Below are 25,358 nucleotides of genomic sequence, written 5' to 3' on the forward strand. Positions count from 1 at the left end.
TTCTGCTGTGCATGGGATCATTATGAGTTGGTTCCGACTCGATGGCACCTGACAACAACAACAAATCTTTATGGGAACAGAAAGCCTCCTCTTATTCCTGCAGAACTGCTGGTAGTTTTGAACTGCAGACTGTGAGATTAGCAGTTTGACTTATAACCACTACACAAAAGGTTTAGGAGGAGTCCTGGTGTGGTGTTCTAGGATAAGTACTGGACCAAAAGGTAGGTTTGAACCACAAGGTTGGCAGTTCAAACCTACCAATCCACTCCTCAGAAACCCTATACAGGGTCGCTATGAGTCAGAACTGACTCAATGGCACTTACCAACAACAGAGAGAGTGGCAGGTTTTCAATTAATGGTGATACATTCACTATTTATCATCATTACCGCTATTGTTGCTGACAGAGCTTATCCTACAGCTCCAGACCTGGACTCCACATAGACATATATATATATAGACATACACACACACACACACACACACACACACACAAACACACATATATATATTTGTAGTTATGTGCCATCGAGTCGGTTCTGACCCATAGTGACCCTGTACGGGGTTTCCGAGGGTGTAAATCTTTACAGGAGTAGAAAGCCTCATCTTTCTCCTAAACCTTTTGTGTAGATTATCTCACTGAATTCATACTATAATGCCATAATGTAGATATTCCTTCTAATTTACTGGTGAGGAAACTGAGGCTCAACAGTGTTTAGGAACCTGTGCAAGCTCATCATAGTAGAGTCAGGATTTGTACCCAGGACCCTCTGTCCCGAGTTCTGCTTTGTGAAAGGCACATCAGAGCCAAGACATGACCGAAGTTCCAGGCTGAAATAAAGTCATCTGGGTGTTTTCAACCTGGGCACGTCCAGGCTTTACAACCCTGTTGATTGTGAATCAGCTGCTGCCAAAGTTCGCATGTTTCAGGTGGCAGGGACAGGGAGGTAATTTACTGCCTGTTTGTTCCAAAGCAATGGCCCTTCCTTCTTGGAGGTGCACGGGTCCTGTCTCTTAAGATGAGTGGGATGCTAGCTGGGGCCTGTTACCTGGCATGCTACCATAGATCTGATCCTATACCTCGAGCTTACAGGTCAGAGCAGCCAGCACCATTATCAGGAAAGTACAGTACCCCACGGGGAGGTTTAGTTAGCAGCACACTAAATTAAGCCGGAGTTACAGCAGTCTCTGCTAAAACTGTTTGTACAGCCAGAGCGGAAGAAGAATTTCTTTGGAGCAGGAGTCTGGCTTCTGTTTAGAGAAGTCCCAACCATGGGAGGGAGGCAGTGCAATCGAGTTGGGTGAAGGAGTGGGTGGCTTCTGAGTGTCCAGGACTAATCTCTAAGCCAGGTTTTCCAGCAGTGAGACTTTGCGCGAGTTGCTTTCCCTTGGGGATCTGAATGTGATCATTTCGCCCAGAGGAACCTTGGAAGAAAGGTGTGGTGATCCACTTCTGAAAACATCAGCATGGATTGGAGTTGTCCAGACAGCTTCTGTCTGTCTCTAATGTCAATATGTGTATTTTTTTCAGTCCCCATCTTTTCTTCCCATTTTTCACCTAATAGTATATTCTGGAAAGCCCAGCTCATCAGTTTATAGAGGTCTGCCTTAGTGAGCAAGTTTAACTTTGATAATCAAAAGAAAAAAAAATGTTTTTTGCAGTTCTGGGATCAAAATTTCAATGCTGTCTAAACCTAGTGGCGGTACTAACAATAACAGTGAATTATCATGGATAATACTTATGCTGGGGGACTGAATTAGGTAATCCTAATGCCTCTTAAGTAAGCCCTGGATAATGCAGGTGGCAGTCACTGTTGGGGCAATGGTAGAATGGTTGCCTGCAAACGGGGAACCACCACACTCATCTGCAACCACTGCCCGCCTGTCAGTGGAGGCTTGTATGTTGCTCTGACACTGAACAAGTTTCAGCAGAACTTCCGGATTAAGAGGAACTAGAAAGAAAGGCGTGGTATTGATTTCCAAAAATCTGCCATTGAAAACTCTGTGGATCACAGTGTTTTGATCCAAGATGATCCTGGGGACAATGCAGAACCGGGCAGTATTTCGTTCCCATGTGCATGGGGTGACCACAAGTCCAGTTCTGACTACAACTGTACAACTTCCAACAGTCAGGGAAGGACTTTTGCTTGACTCGTTGCCACCTCAAGAAGCAAGTCTCATCCATCATCCATGTATTCATGCGCTCATCTGTTCATGCCTTTGTTGGTCACATTTGGATTGCAGCCCTCTGTGGTCCAGACCTGTGCTTCACAATTCTTTTGAATTTTTGAAGCAGAGATTTAGCTGCTTCTCAGAGGACAGTGCCTATTACCTTAGAATCTGGCGGGGAGGGGTGGTGAGAAACTTTTAGGGATTTTGAAGTAAATCGAGCAGGACTCATTTCGTTAGTGGTCTTAGTCTCCTGACGGCTTGCTGTCCATCTTGGTTTCCTCCTGCAGCCAAGGCGAAATCCAAGTGTGGCCCGACCTTCTTCCCCTGCGTCAGCGGCATTCACTGCATCATTGGTCGTTTCCGCTGTAACGGGTTTGAGGACTGTCCTGATGGCAGCGATGAAGAAAACTGCAGTGAGTGTTCAGTGCGGACCCCGGGGTCCTCTTCTCTCCCTGCTGGCCCCCTCATCTCTGTGTGTCTCTCTTCCACCCCGACTCTGTCCTTTGTCACTCCCTTCTTGTGTGAATGCCAGGATGCTCACCTTAATAAGAAAGGCCCAGAGCTTGCTTGATTTTCACTTCTTATAATAACCATGCACATGCAGGTGTTGCTATGCCCAGTAAATTATGCAACTCATCCAGCTTCCATAGCAGGTAAGTGGCAGAGCCAATTCTAGGCCCACTCAGTTTCGTCTGCTTAGCGTTCTGATCCCAAACTCCAACATGCTTGCTTTCCTCCTTACTTTGTATTTAAAACAACAACAACAAAAAAAGCATGTTTATATATGAGTTATGCACATACTATGGCTGGGAGCATCCTCTTACCTTTGACTTGCTGTATAATATTCCCTGAAGGCCTGGGTGGTGTGAATGGCTCATATGCTAGACTGCTCACTGAAAGGTTGGAGGCATTGATGAACTCAAGTGTGACAGCGGTAGTGAAGTTGGCCCAGGATCGGACATTGTTTCGTTCTGCTGTGCATGGGGTCGCTATGAGTCGATTCCGACTCGATGGCACCTGACAACAACAACAGATGAGCCTCGGAAATCCTGTACAGGGTCGCTATGAGTCAGCACTTAATCACAACAACAACAACAAAAATGTGTTGCAAAAGACCTCTTAAGGTGTTTTTTTTTTTTGCGGATTGAGGTGCACCGTAGTTATTTTCAATCATCACATATGCGTGTGAAAGTGGGACAATGAATAAGGAAGACTGAATAATTGATGCCTTTGAATTTTGATGTTGGTAAAAAATATTGAAAATACCATCGACTGCCAGAAGAATGAGCAAATCTGTCTTGGAGGAATACTGGCAGAATGCGCCTCAGAAGCACAGGTGATGGAGCTTCATCTCCTTTACTCTGAACATCAGGAGGAACCAGTCTCTGGAGATAGGATATCAAACTTGAAAACAGGTGGGTTGATTGGTTGATAAGTGCTGTTGAGTCAGTTCCTACTCATAGCCACCTTGTACAGGGTTTCTGAGGAGCAACTGGTGGGTTTGAACCACCAAATTTGTGGTTTTCAGTCCAGTGCTTATCCTACAGCGCCATACAGGAGTAGGTTCAGTGAAAAGAAGAAGACCCTCATTTAGATGGATTGACACCGTGGCTGTAACAGTGGACTCAAACAATAATGATTGTAAAGAGGACGCAGGACTGGGCAGTGGTTTGTTCTGTTGCACACATTGTCACTGTAAGTCAGAACCAACTTGATCACTACGCATCAGAACCAACTCAATGGCTCTTAACAACAACAATAATGAAGACATGAATCTAGATAGTCATTATTGGTGGTGGTGGGCCACTAATTTGGTTCCAACTCATAACAGTGACCTCATACAGGGTTTCTGAGGCTATAAATCTTTACGGGAGCAGAAAGCCTCATCTTTATCCCATGGAACTCGTGATCCACTACATTACGAGGGCTCCTTCCAAGAATAGGAGAGTAACATTTTGTTATAGGCTGATGATTACAACAAAAATAACAACAAAGACAGACTTTCTAGAAGCAAAAGCCATGCGTTTTGACTGTACCCTGAGCAAAGTACTCACGTTCAGGACTGACTGAGTTGCTAAAAATTCCTTTCCTTTAGAAGAATCCTCACCACAAGTGGGCGCTATCCAGATCAGAATGTCAAATTCTCAAGGACTCCATACTTGTGACTATAAAACCATTAGGTAGAAAGCTGAGGAGCTTTTTAGCAAATGGATTAGTCTGACAATTCCTGAAACTACCCATCAGTCTTTTCAGTCAACTTAGGATACTGTGGAATTATTTCAAGTGCAATGTAGAAATCTTATTGCTCAATAGATCTCTTTATATTATAATTTTCTATAAAATCCTGTGTACATTTAAAACCCCACAAGACAATGTTATATTTTTGCTTTAAAATTTCACGTGTATTTTGAAGAACACCAAAGGATAGTCTGTTTGTATGAGGGCAAGTCAAATAGTATTGATACAAACTCATAGAAAGCTTTCTTAAGCAAAAAGATCAAAATGTGAAGCTGTTGTTTCTTTGCATAGCTTCTGTCAAGGTCTGTACACTTCTGCCGGTGGTATTCCCATCTCTCTGGTCCTTTCCTGAAGGATGTTTTGCTCTGATTTACATTGCCATTCTGGCATCCCAAAGGGGATCAAATTGTGTTCCTCTTCAATGTTGTTTGTGTTTGAGAAACAAAAAGAAGTCTGAAGGGGGAAGACAAGGGTGGATAGAGTAAGGTTTCCCAAGGAAATTCTCATAGGACAAACCTTGCTATCCTCAAATAATGAGCAGGTGCATTGTGATGGAAAACAATTCCTGGTTGCAATTTTCCTAGCCTTTTTCTCACCAATGCAGTTTTCAGTTGTCTTAAAACTATTTCACAGTAAGCTCTTGTTTTATTATTTTATGGCCTTTAAAAAAATCTCTGAAGAGTACCCCCTTGGAATTCTAAAAAAGACACTCACCATACCCTTTGAGCTGACCTTTTGCCTTTCATTTAACTGGTCCAACTCATCCCCTGGGAAGCCATTGTTTTGGCTGGGCTTTGCTCTCTGGATCATACTGGTAAACCCAAGACTTGTCCCTGATTATGATTAATTTCCTAAAATCACCTTCATTAACTTCAGTCTTGCATAAAAGAGCGATGGGAAGACAACTCTTGGATGTAACTGATATTTATGCAATGCTTTTGATACCCATCGAGTCAAAAGCTTCATGCTGAGGCCAAGATGTTTACATAAAATTGGAAATGTTAAACCATGAAACCCCCAACTTCAGGAACTATCGCAGTAATGGTCATTCTATGATTTTCTTCCACCCATTTCTGAGCTTCAGCCAGTTTCTTCATTCATCGAGGTGGATGTTCTTCCTTCTCTTGACTCACCTTTGAGGTCTTCGTGACCTTCCTTTAAAAGCTTGATCCAGCCCACAAGTGTTTTTTTATGTGGAGTAGTGTTCCTGTAAACTTGTTATAAAGCTCCGTTGATTTGGTTAAGATGTCCACTTGAATTTTGTTAAAAATCTGATACTAACCCTGACCTTAAATCATTTTCCCCCATGGTACAAAGAGTATCCTTTAAACACAAAAGGCATCTAATGAGACTAAGACAAGTGTATTCTTCAGAGAACTCATCTGCAGAGACGTGCTTAAACAAGTTTTATTTGGAATAAACTTGTGCATGTATGAATTGGAGCTTAGTAGCATTACTTTTTGACTTACCTTCGTATCTACCCATTTCGGTTGTTTTTCCCTCATTCCCATTTGTCTTTACCGCTGGTAGCAAATTCTGTTAGTTTTTCTTGATTTGAAAATATCTTTTATTTCACTTTGATTTCTGAAGGATATTCTTACTGCTCATAAAATTTAGTTCTTTTCTTTCATCCCTTTAAAAATACTGTGCTACTTCCTTCTGACCTTAATGGCTTCCCTTGAGAAATCGGCAGCCATTCAAATCATTTCCCCATAGATAATGCATCATGTGTCACTGGTCGCTTTGAAGATTTTTTGGGTTTTAGTTTTGAGCAGCTACATTATGGTGTGTTTGTATGTGGGTGTCTTTGAATTTGTAATGATTAGGCTTCTCTAAGCTTCCTGAATTTATCATTTTTTTGTCTTTTGCCACACATAGAACATTTTCAGGTATTTCTTACATTTTAAAAAATTACTTCTTTTTTGCTTCTGGGACTCTGATCACCTTAGTAATACATACCTCATGGACCCTTAAAGCTCTGTTAATTTTTCCTCAATCTTTTTTCATGTTATTGTTTAGATTGGAGAATTTCTTTGAACTGCCTTCAGAGTTCCTGATCCATTCCTCTGTCGTCTTCAGTCTTCTTTCAAGCCTGCCCAGTGAGATGCTTTTTTAAATTTCAGTTATTCAGTTCTAAAATATCCCTCTGGCTCTTCTTTCTGTCTTGCTTCTCTCCTGAGACTTTCTGTTCTTCTGTTTGTTTCAAAAGAGTTTGTGATTGTATGCTAGAAAGTTTATATAGTAAATACTCACTGTTAGATAGATCCAATACCTCTGTCATCTTGACAGTGCCATCTCTTGATTTTCTTTTCCTATGTGAGTTGACATTTCTTTGGCAAGTAATTTTGGATTCTGTTCTGCACATTTTGAATATTATTTATGAGAATCTAGGTCTTGTTTTCAATCACCTAACATGGATGAGAAAGGAATGAGTAAGGAAGACAGAAGGAGAATTGATGTGTTTGAATTATAAAATTGGTGAAGAATATGGACTATACCATGGACTACTAGAAGAAGAGTCCCGGTGTGGCACTTTAGGATAAACATTGGCCTGTTAACCACAAGGTTGGCACTTCAAACCTACCAGCTGCTCCTTGGAAACCCTATACAGGGTCACTGTGTGTCGGAAACGACTCGATGCCCCTTAATAACAGTATCACCAGAAGAATGAACAGTCTTGTCTTGGAAGGAGTACAACCAGAATGCTGCTTGGAACCAAAGTTGGTGAGACTTTGCCTCATGTACTTTGGACATGTTACCAGGAGAGACCAGTCCTGGTTAAAGGACATCATGCTTGGTAAAGTAGAGGGTCAAAGAAAAAGAGGAAGCCCCTCAGTGAGCTGGGTTGACCTAGTGGCTGCAACAAAGGCCTCAACCAGGACAATGACAGTGATTGTGTTGTTGTTGTTGTGAAGTGCCGTTGAGTCGGTTCCAATCCTTAGCGACCCTGTATAGGGTTTCCAAGGAGCAGCTGGTGAGCTTGAACCTCCGACCTTGCAGTTCAAACGACTTTGCAGTGTGGCACATTAGCCCACAGTGCCACACCAGGACTCCGTGAGGATGGTAAAAGACCCGGCAATGTGTCCTTCTGTTATACATAGGGTCACTGTGTGTTGGAACTGACTCCATGGCTCGTAACAACAGCAGTCTTTGTGGGAGTAGATAGCCAGCTGTTTTCTCCTGCAGAATGGCTGATGTTCTGGTTAGCAGCTGAGCAGCTAACCACAGCATCACCCAGGATCCTTTCATACTGAAACATGCGCAGATGAAATTACATGGTGTTTAGAATGTGACTCAAGTCAGTCCAGTTAGGGGAAGAGATTGAGAAGAGGAGAGCTGAAGCCAACTTTTTAGAGCGTTGATAATTATTAAAATCAGGAGGCAGGGTCTATTATGTTGTTGTTGTGAAGTGCTATTGAGTCGATCCCAACTCATAGCAGAGTGGGGGTGGGTAACTTTCAGCGGTATTGTTGTTGTTAAGTGCCGTTGAGATGATTCTGACCCATAGTGACCCTGTGTAGGGTTTCTAAGGAGCAGTTGGTGAGCTTGAACCACTGACCTTGCCGTTCAAACGACTGCAGTCTGACGTATCAGCCCACAGCGCCACATATTTTTGTTGTTGTTAAGTACCATGGAGTTGGTTCTGACTCATAGTGACCCTGCACAGGGTTTCCGAGGCTGTAAATCATTATGGGAGCAGAATGCTTCATTTTTCTCCCATGGAACTACTGGTAGTTTCGAACTGCTGATCTTGAGTTAGCAACCCGATTCGTAACAACTATGCTACCAGAGCGCCATACATAGAGCCGGTTAAATCATTTGATCTGGTCCTGCCAAGGCAATCGATGTTCCAACCATCACATTGTTGTTGTTGTTAAGTGCCATCGAGTCAGTTCTGACTCATAGTGCCCCTGCATAGTGTTTCTGAGAAGTGGCTAGTGAGTTTGAACCACCGACCTTGTGGTGTGCCATGGAGTCGGTTCTGACTCATAGCGACCCTGTACAGGGTTTCCAAGGCTGTAAATCTTTACGAGAGCAGAAAGCCTCATCTTTTTCCCGTGGAATAGCTAGTAGTTTCGAACTGCTGACCTTGAGGTTAGCAGCCCGACTTGTAACCACTATGCTACTAGAGCTCCTTAGCCACCACAGTAGTGGTGGTGGTGGTGGTGGTCATGGTCGTGGTGGTGGTGGTGGTTATGTGCCATGGAGTCGGTTCCGACTCAGAGCAATCCGTACAGTCATCACTGTAGGGGTGAGTAAATTCAATGTTTTATCAAACATAGCAGGCTCATTTATTTATTTATTTTTAAGTTTTTATTGTGAATTGAGTGATAGTTTACATGGTAGAACATTGGTTTTACACTCATCGTTTTATTATAGTGGTTGTGATCTCCTCCTTGCATCATTATTCAACCATATTTGCTTCTGTTCCCCTCTGGTTTTTTGTTTGTTTCTTTGTTTTGGGGGGATGTATACAAAAACACTCTAATATATAATCATTTGAACAACCAAAGAGCAGGCTAAATTTTAAGTTGATAATTTTGTATGGCCCTTGAATGATATCGATTTTGGCAGAAAAAAGGTTCCCCACCCTTGCTATACAGGGTTTCTGAGGAGCAGCTGGTGGGTTTGAACCATCAGCCTTTCAGTTCGTAGTCTGGTGTTTATCCTACAGTGCCACACCAGGACTCCAGGGTTTATTATAGCAGCCTCTGTTTTTGTATATGTTTGAAATATTAACAAGGGAATGATAAATAAAGTTTTGGTTCTGTTGGGTGATGTCTCAACTTTAATAGGTGACTGAAGAGTCCTACACTGAGAGACTTTGGGTCCACAGAAGTGTGTTTTCCCAATGTGTGCATGCGTCTTGTACTTACAGGTGAAGATAAATAAGAACCAGTCTCACTTTTTCAGAATATCGCCTGGCTGGAGTGCTGCCCTTTGCTTTTCTTCTTTTCTCCTTTCAGCTGTGTTTGAGCCTCTTCCTTTTCTCTGTGCTCAGATGTCCATGAGAGGTTGCAGGTGACGTCCTGCGTAGCTGTCCCGTCCTCCCTCAGTCCGCAAGGTCTGGATGAACTGTCTTCTGTCACTGCCTTCAGCGTGTCTGCATAGTTGTGCCCAGATCAACCGCTGTGTCTTTGTACTCCATCCTTTCCACTGCTGACAAATTCCTGCCTCTGGCCCCAAGCATGACTGAATTGCTTAACCAGCAGATCAGTGTTTTCCTTCCTGGAGCCCCCCAGTGCTGGGGTACTTCTGCAACTCTCTTCCTGTCCATTCGGCTTTGATTCTACATTTGCTTCTCACTCCTCAGCCACAGGGAGCTGCACCTCATACGCCTGGTCTAAGGGGCTAAGTGACAGGGGACAACTTGCTCTCCTGCTCCCCCAGCACTCTTTTGAAGTCTTGCTGGCTGACCTGCTTCCAGAGGGCAATGCTCTTGGTCTGGACTGGCTGACCTCCTTCCAGAGGGCAATGCTCTTGGTCTGGCTGGTCCTGTGTGTTCCTGGGCCTTCTCTAACCATAAGCAACCTGATAATAAGGCCTTCTTGTTCACTGTACAAAAGCTACACCTCTGTTCTCTCCTCTCCCACTCCCTCTCCCCCTCGCCCTCTCTCTTCCCCCTCCCCCCTTCCCCTCCCCCCTCCTCTTCCTGTCTCTTCCCCCTGCTTTAGTCTTCTCCTCAACACGTACCACCATTTTTATTTGCTTATTTGGCCCCTTCCCTTGATACATTGTGCTGGCTTTGTGTGGTTCACAGCTGTAGTCACAGTGCCAAGTGATATGATTTGGCTTAAACTTGACACATCATAAATCAATCTTAATAAATGGCACTTATCACTCTGTGTCATAATTGCATATTGACTTGTTTGTATCTCCTGGTAAAACATAAGCTCTTTTAGAGTAGGGACTGGATTTTATTTGATCTCCAGTGTCTCATAGAGTGTTTTTTTTTTAAAAAAAAAAGGAAATAGGCTATAAACGTTTGAATGAATGAATTGAATACTAGTCAAGCAAAAGGTTTAACAAGGAAGACAGGCAGCCAGCCCGGGTAGTCATTATGTAATCTTAGCATATGAATGTTCAAGTGTATACCAACAAGGGGTATGTAGGTGTTTCATCATTCCCATTAACCCCAGCTCCTGCCTTCTTTCTGCAATCTCAGTGCCAGACAGCATGGGGGAAGTTGCAAAGGGTTGAAACGAGTTGGATCAGACGCAGACCTTGGTATCCATCACGCAGATTATAGTCAAGCAAGGAAGACAGAAGTACCCATGCAGAAATAACTGTAATATTGAGCTAATAGTGGAGTCCTGATGTGGCGCAGCTGTGGGGTACAGTACTGGGCCGCAAGGTCAGTTTGAGCCACAAGGTTTGCTGTTCAAACTCACCAGCCGCTTTTTGGAAACCCTACACAGGTTTGCTATGAGTCAGAACCCACTCAACAGCACTTCACAACAACAGCAGGAATTAACAGTGGGTGTACCATGGAATCAGTGAAGGGCGAGGTAATTCCCTTCTGGGTTTACCAGTGGGGGTAGTTGGAGGACCTGGACCTAGGAAGGAGTGCGAGTCAAATTATTATGTAGTCCAAATGACCATTTCAGGTCAGGGACCAGGAAAGGCTAGAGGTATGGGAATAAGAAATCACCCAGCTGATAACTTACCGAACACTTAACTGACACATTTCTATATGCTTTGCACATCTGATTTCATATTACCCTCTTTTTATAGTTCAGAAAATGGAGACATAGAGACATTAAATACCCAGGTTGCTAAGTGACAAAGTTGAGATGCCAACTATGCTCCTTTCCCCTCCCTCAGGTATTTTCATAAAGTGTGCTATACTGATTTTTTTTTTTTTTCTTACAGCAATATGCACACTCATCACATTCTGTCTCCGTGGGCCACAGGCTGCTTAGGAAGGAAGCCAGGACCCCATTGCCTTGGTTGAATGGACTCTGAAAGAAAGGCAAAACCCTGGAGACAAACTGGCTTTTCTTTGTAAAGGTCAGGGCTGCTAGCTTTTTCCAGGCCAAAAGGGGAGTGAGCAGAGCTCCTTAAGGCAGTGGATTCTTTGTACAGAGAGCATGCTTACTGTCTCTGGCGCCCTCTGCCCTGGATCTGAGGAGTCTTGGTGCAGCTCTGTCTCTCTCAGTTGCTTGGTTTCCAGGAAGACCAGGCTGGGAAGCCAGGAAGGCCATGAGGTTAGGGTGCTCCGTGTAAGCAGTGTGACATGGAGGAACAGATGGGACTGTTGGGGCTGGTGACCAGAGTTTCTCAACGTGTTTTGTCAGGAGCCCTGAGAGGTGAAAGAGTCAACTTCACCCACTTTGAATAATTTAAAGGGGACATTTCATCAGTCCTGCTGGAAACCGATTGCTTCATTTTCTGTCTTGAAGCTGGTCAGTTGCTATTGGGGACCACGGTGGTCCCTTGGTCCTTTCCTTCTGATGTGGTTGTAATAAATGCTACCAGCATGCTTAGCCACTAAGTATTTACCCTAACTCATTCCTCTGTCCCTCTGGCAAGGAGAGATGTGTCTCTTTCCTGGGTATTGTGGGTTGGGAAAGAGATCTGTAGAACCCTGGGTTTCTTGTGGTAACAGTAACTAGGGAGCTTTTGAGCCTACACTTGAGTTTTTGAAATTAACTCTGCAGACAATTTTTTCCATCCCTGTTGAAATAAATATTGTAAAAGACAATGTTTCTTTCCCTAGTTAATTGAGTAAAAAATAAAATTTTCAAGGACAAAGAAAACATACATCTGGAGCACATTAGCTATTGCTAATCTGCCACCTATCTGTCAGTTTGTCGTACTGTGGTGGCTTGTGTGTTGCTATGATACTGGCAGCTAAGCCACTGGTATTTCAAATACCTGCAGGGTCACCCATGGTGGGCAGGTTTCAGCAGATCTTCCAGACTAAGACTAGGAAGAACAGCGTGATAATCCACTTCTGAAAATTAGTCAATGAAAACCCTATGGATCATACTAGAATATTGTCCAGTAAATATGGACCAATAAACAACATTCTTATCAATGGAGAAAAGATTGAAATTGTCAAGGACTTCATTCTTCTTGGATCAACTATCAACACTCACGGAAGCAGCAATCAAGAGATCAGACAACGAATTGCATTAGGCAAATCTGCTACACAAGACCTTTTTAAAGTGTTGAAGAGCAAAGATGTCAGCTTGAGGACTAAGGTACACCTGACCCAAACCATGGTATTTTCAATAATCTCATATGCATGCGAAAGCTGGACAGTGAATAAGGAAGACCGTAGAAGAATTGATGCTTTTGAGTTACGGTGTTGGAGGAGAATATTGAAAGTGCCATGGGCTGCCAAAAGAACCAGTAGATCCGTTTTGGAACAAGTGCAGCCAGAGTGCTCCTTGGAGGCCAAGATGGCCTAACTTCGTCTCTCATACTTTGGACATATTGTCAGGAGGGACCAGTCATTGAAGAAGGATATCATGTTTGGTAAGGTGGAGGGTCAGAGAAAAAGAGGAAGAGCCCCCAATGAGATGGACTGGCCAAGTGGCAGCATCAATGGACTCAAGCGTGGCAACAGCAGTGAGGTTGGCCCAGGATCGGGCAGTGTTTTGTTCTGCTGTGCATAGGGTAGCTATGGGTCGGTACCGACTCAATGGCACTCAACAACAACAACAACAACAGTGCTGGAAGAGGAACCCCGTTAGTTTAGAAGTTATTCAAAATGCCAAAATGCATAGTTGCAACAATGGGCTGATGAAGATGACATGGGACCAGGCACTTGAGGGCAGCTAATAACAAATATTGCTCTAAAATACCAGGACATAATGTCATGGCAAGAGTTCCTAGCCAGTTTATGAGTGTTTTCCTGAGCATTTCCTGCTGACAGTCTAGACTCTAGATTTGACCACTGACCACCAGAGTCTCCAGCTTTGGTCCACCATAGTCCTGTGTTCTCTTGACCTGAAATTTCACGGGTTAGAGTAAATATCTGGTAGCCGTCTGGGAAGAAATGCAGTAGTACAGCTACTTCACTTGTCAGGGGCTTTGGGAAAGACAAATCCTTCTGGTTAAGTGAGTATTCCTGATACTGAGAACATCTGTCTGTGAGAACCATTTCTGGCCGGAATCTCTCTCAGATATATTGCATCTTGCTATAATCTTGAGTTCGGGGTCATTGTTAGAAATACAAAATTTTTAGACCAGGCTAAAATACAGTCATCTTTTTAGAACTTTCTAATCTCTTTTAAAACTATCCCAGACAGCTATGCTCTTGGAAGTCATAAGGTATTGTTTTTAATAGCCTTTCTGTCTCCTCCCATAGCTATTTGCTTTTATTTCTTTTTGCCAGTGTGTCTGCAGGGTGGCAAGCCGAGTCCCCTCTGCCTTCTAATTTGCTGTGTCCTAGGGAACCGGAATACAAAGATTGTTGAAATTTACATAAACAGAGAATCAATAGACCCTGAGGATGTGAATGCTGAGGAGGCAGGCTCCTGGCCTTGGAAGAGTATGAACATTGTGATTTGTGTTGTGATGGTTCGGAGGCCTTTTCCTTGGTTCAGTTTCATTGGCTTGGTTTGGGGAATGTTACTGCAACATCTTCTACCTCTGTTTCTCTGCTCAGTGTTTTCCAGGGAGGCATTGATAACGCAGAAATCCTAAGTATTGTGCTTACAAGTTTATGATATTATGAACACCTGTGCACAAAAATGTGAAGTACTAAAACAGGTGTTTGCGGGCCTGAGAGAATTGTGAGGTGGACGAGTATAGGCAAAGAAAGTGGGTAATTACTGAAAAATTTCTGGCAGCCAACACTTAAAAAGGAACTTTGGTGGCACAATGGTTAAGCGCTCAACTGCTAATGTAAAAATCCAATGTTCAAATCCACCTATGGCTCTGGGGGAGAAAGATGTGTCAGTCTGCTTCCTCATAGTGGCCCTGTATAGGGTTTCCGAGACTAAATCCTAACAGGAGCAGAGAGCCTCATCTTTCACCCGTGGAGCGGTTGTTGGACTCAAACTGTGGACCTTGTGGTTCACAGTCCAGTGCTTATTGTATGGAGCCATCACGCTCCCCTTAAGATCAGAGCCTAGGGCAGTTGGCTTCTGTCCTATAACGTCTCCATGACTCAGAATCGACCTCTCTGCAGCAGCAGCAACAACAAACTGCAAGTTTTAGCCGTTTTTCAAACATAATGAAAAGAAAAAGTCATACACGATCAAATGCACACCCATGTTTCCTCTGTTTTAACAGTGTTACTGGATTGCCTTATTTAATTTTGATTTTTTTTAAATAACAAGATTAACACCAGATTTCCTTTGTTGTTGTTGTTGAGTGCCATTGAGTCGGTTGTGACCCATAGCGACCCTGTATATGGGTTCCAAGGAGCGGCTGGTGAAAAGTCCAAATTGTATAACCTAATACAATTTGATCTCTCGATCCTATCCTTTTCTTCTCTCTCCTGAGACCTCATCCTCTGAACTTGGTGGTGTTTCCCCCTCCCCCGTGCATATTTTAATTCATTCAGTATATGTATTTACACCCATCAATAATATGCAGCCCTTCCTATAAGTGACTCAGCACTATATGTGGTCTTCTTTAACTTCCTTTGCTCACTCAACATTGCATTGATCAGATGTCATCATGATTCTACTGCATTCAGTTTTCTCTGCTGTGACAAACCTACACCCATTGACAAAATTCATCTCACCACCGTTTTTGGAAATTATGTTTGTTTTTTTTTTTTCTTAAATGATTTATTGTAAATTATGTGACAGTCCACATGGGAGAACATTAGTTTTACATTCTATCATATATCGTCTCATTGCCATGGTTACAATCCCCTCCATGCAATCCTTCCCCCGTGCCCCCCAGGTCTTCAGCACACAGTCGCTCTCCCTCTCTGGGTCTAGAGTCTCCAGCTGCTCCATCGCTCCACATCATCATATCTGGCTCCGTTTCAGGCATCACTGCTTCTCTGGGTAGGGTCCTGCTGTCTGCTCTTCTCCCTTGATGGTCCTAGGGACCTCTGCTCCTAGACTGAAAAGTTAATCACTCCCCTCCTTGCTATAAAATGTCTACCTTTACATTTCCAACCCTCACAATCAGTCCTGATAACAATTATTCACTATTGTATCACAAGAGACCCGTCTGCATTTCGTTGCATCAGCCCCACCTAGTCAGATTGAATACTACCTACTGGAGATTCTACCTTCCTCCAGGCCCTCTGGATCTAGGTTCCCTCTTAAAAGCTTGTAAGCCAGTCACTTCTTGCCTTTGTAGCCCCCCACCCCCCATTTTGGGTAGCCAATGTCCAAGTTGCCCTTCCCTGTCTACTCTGTGTGTGGAGGGGGTGAGAATGATGGAAATTACATTGTAATGAAATATAGCCATCTTCTCTGTGGACCCTTTTTTTTTTTTTTTAATTTTTTATTGTGGGTTGGGTGAAGGTTTACAGACAAGATCATCAGCTCTGTTTTCAGCAAAGCATTTGCCTTGTTTCATCTCAGTGACTACAATCCCCTCCCTGCAGCAACATTTATCCCGCTTCCTCCCTGTGGCTTCTCATTTACATTTTATATTTCATAAATGAGCAAGGCAAAAATATTTGATGTACACTTACAAAACAAAAATATATGTATTCATTGAGATATCCAAAGGACACGTTCTGGCAGCCAGCTTCCTGCCTGCAGGCACACAGACACCGTCTCTGCTGTCGCTGTTTTTCTAGGTAGGATCGCCCGCTCCACTCCTGCTCTTCCTTCCTGATGGTCCTGGGATCATCTACTCCTGAAACGAAAGATTACCTACTCCCTCATTTTAGTTATATGTCTCCTACAATTACAGTTGTGACAATCACAATTAATCTTGCTAACAGTTATTCACAATTGAAGTTGACCTGTTTTTTGACTACTTTGTACAACATGAGCGGAGTTGAATACAGATACAAACGTGGAATGGCTAGCCAGCTTATAAGACTAACCCAATGACTCTTCACGGAAAATTTATCCCTGCTGTGGAGTATCCCACTGTAAAAACAAACTTGATGGAGCACAGTTCTCCAGCACGCATGGTGTCGCTAGGATTCAGACTTGTTGTTGAGTCTCGAATTTACTCTGAATCCTGGCAACCCCGTGCATTTCAGAGACTCCATAGGGTTTTCAGTGGTTGGTGCTTTTGGAAGGTAGAGGGTCAGACCTTTCTCCCAAGGCTCTTCTGGGTGGACTCAAAACTTCAGCCTGTCCATGAGCATCCAAGTGTGTTAACCATTTGCTCCACCCTGGGACTCCAGCAATATAATAAGTTGAATCTGTTGTCCCCTGGGTGGATATTTGTGTTGTTCCTAATGTTTTTATTTAAGACTTTATGTTCCATGAATCAATATTGTACATGTTTTCTTGTGCACGTTTTCAGCCATCTCAGTAGAACACTGAATCCTTAGTGATGTAAATGGTAAAGGGTTCAGGTTGTAATGGAAAGGTTGAAGGTCAGAGTTCACCCAAAGCCTTCTTGGACAAAAGGCCTGGTGAGTTAGTGACTCCCCAAAATCAGTCACTGAAAACCAATTCCACTCTGCTACACACGGAGTCATCATGAGCTGGAATGAACTGACAGCAGTTGGTATTTGGTCTCTCAAGTATACAGCTAGAAGTAAAATCGCTGGGTTACACGGTATGTGCACTGAAATTTACTGTATTAAGTGCAGTCAAGTCAGTTTCGTCAGATAGTGTGTCCTGGTGTAGCTCTGTATAGTCAGTACTAGACTGCGAACCACATGGTCAGCAGTTCAAACACACCAGCCACTCCTCAGAAACCCTATACAGGGCCACTGTGAGTCGGAACCGATATGATGGCACTTAATACAGTAGTATTTCCGAGGAGCTGCTGTTGGGTTTGAATCCCTGACCTCATGGATAGAGTCCAGTGCTTATCCTACAATGCTACACCAGGACTCCTGTACTCTAGATATTACTAAATTGATCCAAGGTGGATTTACTAATTTGTACTCCCACTCACGTTCTTTGTCTCTATATCCTTGCCAACAGCTTGGTATTTTAAAACCTTAAGTTTGGTGAGCCTGCTACTTGTAACATGACACTTCATTACCTGTGAAATTCACAACATTCTTTCCAAGATTTATTGGTCCTTGTCATTTCTGTTCTGTGAATTACCTGGCCACATCCTTTGCCTGACTTCTTTGTCTTTTTCCCTTTTGATTTGTAGGAATTCTTTACATAGTCTGGCAACTAGTGCTTAGTTTGTTATGTGTATTAAAAGAAGTCTGCAACTTGGCTTTTACTGTCAGGATGTTTTAAAAAATCTGAGCTGTGTTTTATAGTTCGTCTTAGTTGATACATGCATACATGCACACATGTATATGACTTTGTTCGTAGGGACATGTGTGAGGTTGGCAGGATCAAGACTCAGGCAAAAGCAAACTCATGGCAGCAGTCTGATCCAGCCAGCCTACCCTCCCAGGGTGTTCACATAAGCTTGCTAAACACCCCTGTCCCCCATCCTGGAGAAACCAGACTGCCTGTCCAAAGCTGCCAGTTTGAGTGAGTTGATTGTTACTGATGCTTTGGATGTGTAGATGTGACCCCAAGAGGGCCCATGGAAGTTGTGGTCACAAGGGGGGAGAATGATAGGCATAAGGTTTGGAATGCTGCCATGGACAGAAAACAAACATGATTTGTGGTTTGGGGTTTCACTGTTTGGATTTTGGCTGGTCAGGCCTTGGTTTCAGCTTGATCAAGTTGAGGCATTCTCTAGCCCACAGCAATTTAAAGAATTGAAACTTCCGTTTGCAGGCCACACTGCTTTTGTTAAATTTTGCACCAGTTCATTATCCTCAAAATGTGGACAGCTGGCTTCCACATCCTTCTCTCTCCTCTGATGCTTCAAATCAAACTCCAGCTCTTTGGGTTTACATGTTGTTGTCAGTTGCCATCGAGTTGTCCCCTGACTCATGGTGACGCCATGCACAACAGAACAAAAGGATGCCTGGTTCTGTGCTGTCTCCATGATGCTGTCCCCGTGATGGAGCCAACTGGTGTCCACTGGCTGATTCAGGGAGTAGATCACCAGGTCTTTCTAGTCTGTCTTAGTCTGGAAACTCTGCTGGAACCTGTTCAGCATCGCAGCAGCACACAGTGGTGGCCGTGCATGAAATGTGTTGACCTGGAATCGAACCTGAGTCTCCTGCATGGATTGCATGAATTCTACCACCGAATCCCCAATGTCTCTGGATTGACATCGTTTTGTGTAGTTTACGAACTCCTGCCGCAGTGGTCTGTGTGTCTAGCTGTTCACTGTGAAGCGTGCAGGGAGGATAGGTTACAGCTGCCATCTTGTGGTTGAGAAAGACCAAGAGATACCTGAGCTGCCTTGTCCCTGATCCTGTAGCAATCTGTGCTGGCGTTGGTGCCCCTGTCAGATGTACATCCCACTACATGTAAGGCAGGCAGGGGTTGAGCTCCTTACCTGAGATCGAAGATACTCTTTCTCCTTGAGGCACGTGGGACCAAGGCAGACATACCTAGGGGAGCTTGTCTAACATCCCACTGACCAGTGGTATGGGTTAGACTTTGTATGCCACAGCTTCTCACATGCCATCTCATTGGATGCTGTAAATGGCAGAGCTGACTCCCTCGATATATTGTCAGTGTAGTCCCCCAGGGCCTTGTGCTTAGGAGGGGCCCAGTGCTCAGTTGTAGCCTCTGCTTTTGAAAAATGGCCCCTACCTCTTTTCAGTTTGCACTGGACCCTGTAAGCTATATAGCCAGTCCTGTCTGTTAACAGAGAGACCAAGGCTCAAAGGGATGAAGTGGTTTGCACAAGATTACTCTGCTAATAAAAGGCAAACTTTATTTATTATTGCTCCTTCATTTATTGCTGTCAGAGCTCCGGGATGAGCCTAGTTTGAATCGTGCTGTAAGGATTATGCGGTGGAGATTCTGGTTGTCATGTGGAGATATGCCTATTTGTTGTTGGGTAACATTGTACTGACCTTACACTAGCTAGTTGTCACACTGTTCCTCGAAAGAAAAGACCATATGTGTATTTTTGAGTTGACATCCCTAAAAGTACTTAGAATGGATAGTCTCAAATGGAAGCTACTCAGGAAATGGCCACTGGTCCCCTGGATTCCTGGACTTGTTTTTTGATTGCAAAGAAGAAATCTAGACCACTGAGTTAACCTTGGTGAGCCAGAAGATAGGTGAGTAATTAAGAGCCTGGTGCATTGTTAAGTAAACTATAGAAAGATTTATGTGGCTCTTGGGACAAATCACATATGTCTTTACTCACTGGGTGAAGAAGGTGCATGGATCCTCAGCTCAGCTACTCGTTCTGACTTTGCCTTTTTGCTGTTATTTTCTGCCATCCACCATTTACCGCTTACTTCTAGAAGAAGTTCACTTTTGTTCCAGATGTGAACTGCTGGCCAGTCTAGAAGTTGACTGCTAAGAGTGAGGCATTGACCTCTAGCCATGCTGGTATGATGACAAGGCTCTAGCACGGTGACTTGGGAGAAGACATGGGGTAGAGTAAGTCTTGCCTAACTCAGTCACTGGTTGGCCAATTTCCCACGATGGAGATTGAGTCGCCATCTTGAATGGTGAACCACCAGCCTCCTGAGTGGGACACACCTGGGCTAAGGCATTCCCTGGTCCCTCAAGGAACTTGCTGGCCTTCCTGATGATTTGTTGTGTTTTCCCTTCACAGCAGCAAATCCCCTGCTTTGCTCCACTGCCCGCTTCCACTGCAAGAACGGCCTCTGCATTGACAAGAGTTTCATTTGCGATGGGCAAAACAACTGTCAAGACAACAGTGACGAGGAAAACTGTGAAAGTTCTCAAGGTAGGAGCCTCTCAAGCTCTAAAAAATAATCACAGCTCAGCATCACAGTTACACTGAAAGGAAGAAAGCACCCACCCGCCAGGCGGGACATCAGTGTTCACTCTGGCTCTTTACCCCATAGCCCTCGCGCATGTGGGTACACGCATTTGTATGGTTTTAGTGGTCACAATTTCCTATGTATTATATATCGTGTATGTTTTCCTTCAAAATCATAAGTTGCTCCAGCTGCATTCCATGTTGCTATCTTGTGGGTCTCGAAATTGCTGCGTTGTCAGGGGCTTGTCAATTCCTGCTTTTCATTAGAGTCTTTCCAGAGTATCAACCCTACCGAGCAGAAGCATCTTGTGGTTCCCAGCTCCTCCTCACCAGACAGTCGTTTGAACATTTCCGTTGACGGTATGCTCATGTTGTCTGTGCGGTAGCAGCAAAGGCATTCTTGGGTGTTCTACTTGGTTTTGTTTTGTATTTCGCTAATTTAGTAGAAGTAGAATGATAGCTTCTCAAATGTTTTAATTTCTGTTTCTCTGATGATGAGTGAAGCTGAGCGTTTTCCCCCATGTTTTTGTTTACATCCATTTCCTCTTGTGTGAATTGTCTGTTCATGTTAGGACTCTTGATGTTGCTGCTGAGTTTTTGAAGTTGAAGGATGCAGCTAAGGGATGGAAGAATGTGCTTTTGTTGGGGATTTAGAAGTTAGAATGTGTGGGGGAAGGCCAGAACTCTCTGTCAAAATTCTTTACTCAGATCATATAGTCCTTCAATGATTAGGAAAAAACACTAAGATTTTAAAATGCATGTCCATTTTAAAGCATCCGAAAAACTATGTATTTCTAGTGTTATAAACTGGTATTTGTATGTAGTAGATTTCATGTTGACTATCATTCAATAAGAAGTCCAGTAGGAGAAGCACTGCACTGCAAACCACAAGGTTGGCAGTTCAAACCTACCAGCTGCTCCTTGGAAACCTTATACAGAGCCACTATGAGTTGGAAATGACTCAACAACACTTAACAACAACATTATCCAAAAATCTTTCATGCAATTTATAACTTTAATAAAAATGTCAAAAGAAAAGTGAAGAGAATGATGGCTAACTGGGTGAGTCATATGTGCAGAGCTCACTTGATAGGGGAGTACCATTTAGTTAGATGTCAGCAGCTTTCGTCTGACTGGGGCATATTAGCAAGAATGACTGGATGAATGAATGAACAGACCACTGCTTTGTTCATATTCAAGGGTCTTTCATAGACCACTGGTGAGAGTAGATCATTGTTTTGTTCTCTAGAGATACAGAAGCTGTGACACACACACACACACACACAAATACACACACATTCATACATACATACACGCATACATACACACATGCGTGTGTGTGTGTCTGGCTCTGGCTTCAAATCACGGCCACATGAGAGTACATCTGCGATTTTTTAGAAGATGATCATCAGGCTTTTCTTCCAGTGTGCATGTGAGTGAACTTGAACTTTTCACATCGTAGCCAAGTGTGTTAACTGTTGGAACCACCTAGAAAAGGAGGAGCAGGGGAAGGGAAGGCAAGGAGAAGAGAAGAGACTTTTGTCTTGTGAAATCATAAGTAAAGATCCATGAAGAGTTACGAGCTGGAAGACAGAAAGACCTGGGAGTAAGAGGAGGACCACAGGACATATTTCTGGGCTAGTATCAAGAAGATCAAGGACCCTGGACCCCAGAGTCAGGGCAGCATTCATTTTATACATTTTACTTTCCTATTTAATCTGCACAGATCCTTTTGTGAATAAATGCCCGTTACCGTCCCCTATTTTCCAGATGCAGAATCTGAGGAACACAGAGTGGTCTTGGCCAAGGCCCCCCATCCTGTAAGTGCTGTAGTCAAGATAGGAACTCAGGTGTTCTGACGTACAAACAGACGTCCCTCCCTCCATCACACTACCATCTGGTTAGCACTAACCTAGAACCAAGAATTCTAGGCAGTCCATCCAACCCTTACTTCTGTGAGCTCATGGGGGTAGCTGAGTATAAAGACGGATATATATTCTCCCTCTGTGCTCAAGCTTTCTTTGAATAAAAAGAGAGCATACAGATGCCTGTCCACCTTCCCACCACATGAGGGACACTTAGAAGTTAAGCTTCTGAACAAGCCACCAATGCCAGGAGAGTTAGTTGAGTGTTTTGGCAGTTAGGTTGCACTTTTTCAGTGTTGCTTCCTGTATCCTGGTGATAAGGCCTGAGGAGAATTGGGAAAGATAGCCATGAAGTTTGGCACCTCACCAGCAGCAGACAGCGACTGTGTGTGTTTATGTAGACATTCATGTCTGTGGGTAGCTGGTCATTCTCAATAAGCCACATTGGGGCTGCGTGCAGACATCAGCCCAGCAGTGGGCTCAGTGCAACAGCAGAAACAGGAGCCGAGGAGAGGCTGGTCAGAATGAGAAAGCAAAGTGAACTGAGGCTCTCTGGCAGCTGCGTTCCACGATTGATAAGATGCTGAGGGAGAATCCCTTGGTAGGGAGAGGTGCTGGTTGGCCTGCTGTATGGAGTTGGCAGAATCATGCTAGGGAACTTGGTGGTACAGTGGCTAAGTGCTCAACCACTAATCAAAAAGTTGGTGGTTTGAGCCCATTTAGTAGCTCCAAGGAGAAAGGAAAGACCTAGAAATCTGCTCTCGTAAAGATTATGACGTAGGAACCCCCCTGGGACAGTTCTGTTCTGCCCTCTAGGGTCGCTTTGAGTTGGGACAATACACAACAGAGTCATGGCTGGGCCTGAGGAGCGCTCCTAGGTTCTATTTTGATATGCTTGTTTTCTGTGTTTGGTATAAAAGCATTCTTCACTCTGTCTCCACAGCAGCCTAGGAACTAGAATCAATGGAGTCAGAAACCCTCCACGCTGCCTTAAAGCCATGATTAAGTCCATCAACTTCTCCAGGCACCTCAGGAGAATCTACTTGGGTCTTTCCGGCTCCAGTGTCATGCCCTAGCTGACCTAATTAGCCAGTGTCAGGCTGACAGAGAGCTGGAGCCTGGATTTACTGTGAAGAGATAAATGGCTACAGGCACAAGGAATTAGGGACAGCCCTGAAGTAAACCTGAGAATTTAGGGAACCTAAGAAGAAGGCCCTTGTAGCTGCTGGGCAAAGGAGCCAACAATTCATGGGTGGCTCCCATGCCTTCCCCCACGATATGGTCCATTCAGGAAATGATCCTCTGTCTCCTGCCCATCAAGTACGTTTGTTTCTCATTCTTCCCTGCCTCCCCATCCATGTCTTGTGTGTGACCAGAGTAAACTTCCCTGTCCCTTGCATTCTGAGTTTCCTCTGGCTGGTAGAGTGTTAGGTGACGTGACAAGAACAGAAGCTTGAAATGGGCTTGGTGTGTGGCTAGAAGAGCATGTTCTGGGAGATATAGGTCCAGGGTGATGCGAAACCAGGACCCAGCCCTGTAGCCTGGGCTCAGGCCCAGCCGAACCCTGTAGAGCCGTGTGTGTGTGTGTGTGTGTGTGTGTGTGTGGTGACTTCAGAAAGTACTTGAAGTTATAATCACCAGACTCGATGCTACAGTAGACCAGAGTGACGAGGGGTAGCAGTAACCCACGGCAAGTCACCCTGGGGATCCTAATTTGGGGAACGTGCATCATTGCTCTGTCATTTTCCACCTCTGCTTGCCTTTGGCCCTGCTGTTGCATACCCCCCCCCCCCCACTCGCCTGGGTCATTGAGAGTGAAAGGAGCTTCTGTACTTGGGAGAGACGTTTGCTTTCTGCTGAAAAATGAAGCCAGCGGACTGAGCAGTCCAAGATCATTTCCAGAGAAATCGTGGAGGGTGTGATATGAGACAAGTGCTAGTCTTAACTTTGCTTTTGAAGAATAAGTTGAAAAGAGCTTTGTATTGAAAGCAAACAACTCACACTTGCAGATAGTACCCACTTGACCTGGCTTCAATGGCTGGATGATCAGAGCTCAACTAGAAGAAGAAAGAAGAGGAAAAAAAGAGTAATCTGATACAATTTGATGAACTTGACCTACACCTATGGATGCAGTAACTCAAAAGAGAGAACAAATCTTTAGAGCGAGGATCATTCCCACCCCCTCCATACACAGAGTAAACAGGGATGGACAACTTGGACATTGGCTACCCAAAATGGGAGGCTACAAAGGCAGGAAATAACTGGCTTACAAGTTTCAAGAGGGAACCTAGATCCAGAGGGCGCAGAGGGAGATAGACTCTCCACTGAGTAGTATCGAATCTGTCTAGGTGGGGCTGATGAAAGGAGATGGGGATAGGTCTCTTGTGATACAATAGTAAATAATTGTTATCAGGACTGACTGTGAGGGTTGGAAATGTAAAGGTGGACGTTTTGTAGCAAAAGGAGGGGAGTGATTGACTTTGCAGTTGAGGAACGGAGGTCCCTGGGACCATCAAGGGAGAAGAGCAGAGAGCGGGACCCTACCCAGAGAAGCAGTGATGCCAGAGATGGAGGCAGAGACGATGACATGGAGAGATGGAGTGGCTGGGGACTCTAGACCCAGAGAGGGAGAAAGGGCTGTGTGCTGATGACCGGGGGTGGGCAGGCTTGCAGGGTATACCCTTTGGTTGGTTGATGATGCATGGAGGGGATTGTAACCATGGCAATGAAACAATATATGATAGGATGAATGTAAAACTAATGTTCTTCCATGTAAACTTCACATAATTCACAATAAAACATTTTTAAAAAAGCAAACAAAGCAACAACAACAAAAATCATGAAAACACACAACACAGAAGTCTGAGTGCAGGGGCTCCAACCCAAACTCACTGCGTAGAGTTTGATGGGTGATCGGTAGTCTCACGACATATGTGGACACTGCACATCACCCTTAAATAATTCATTGAGATTTGCTGAGAATAAGACTGGTGGAGGTAAGTTTAGCAGGAGGGCTGTGGAAGCCTTTTCCCCACTTGTAATCTAAGAGTGTGAGAGCGCAATAGGTCTGGAAAAGGCAGAAATGCTGACTTCAGTCGCAGAAACAGAAGGAGGTTGAGGGAGATTGATTGCTGCCTTTTGGTACCTGTGGAGTTTTCTTCTTAGTAATTGAGTTGTTTGCATCATGGACACTT

The 25,358-nt window shown here is 44.1% G+C and overlaps 1 protein-coding gene across 1 annotated transcript in view; it reads left to right on the forward strand.

The window, feature by feature from the left end:
* The window catches only part of LDLRAD3 (low density lipoprotein receptor class A domain containing 3), a 333,665-nt gene that overhangs the window by 183,339 nt on the left and 124,968 nt on the right, over positions 1-25,358 (forward strand). The window contains exons 3-4 of the mRNA XM_006864896.1: positions 2,458-2,583; positions 20,129-20,263. Coding sequence (XP_006864958.1) covers positions 2,458-2,583; positions 20,129-20,263 — 261 coding nt within the window. The remainder of the gene's footprint in view (positions 1-2,457; positions 2,584-20,128; positions 20,264-25,358) is intronic.

The sequence above is a fragment of the Chrysochloris asiatica genome, unplaced genomic scaffold (assembly GCF_000296735.1).
Source record: "Chrysochloris asiatica unplaced genomic scaffold, ChrAsi1.0 scaffold00072, whole genome shotgun sequence".
Taxonomy (NCBI): Eukaryota; Metazoa; Chordata; class Mammalia; order Afrosoricida; family Chrysochloridae; genus Chrysochloris; species Chrysochloris asiatica.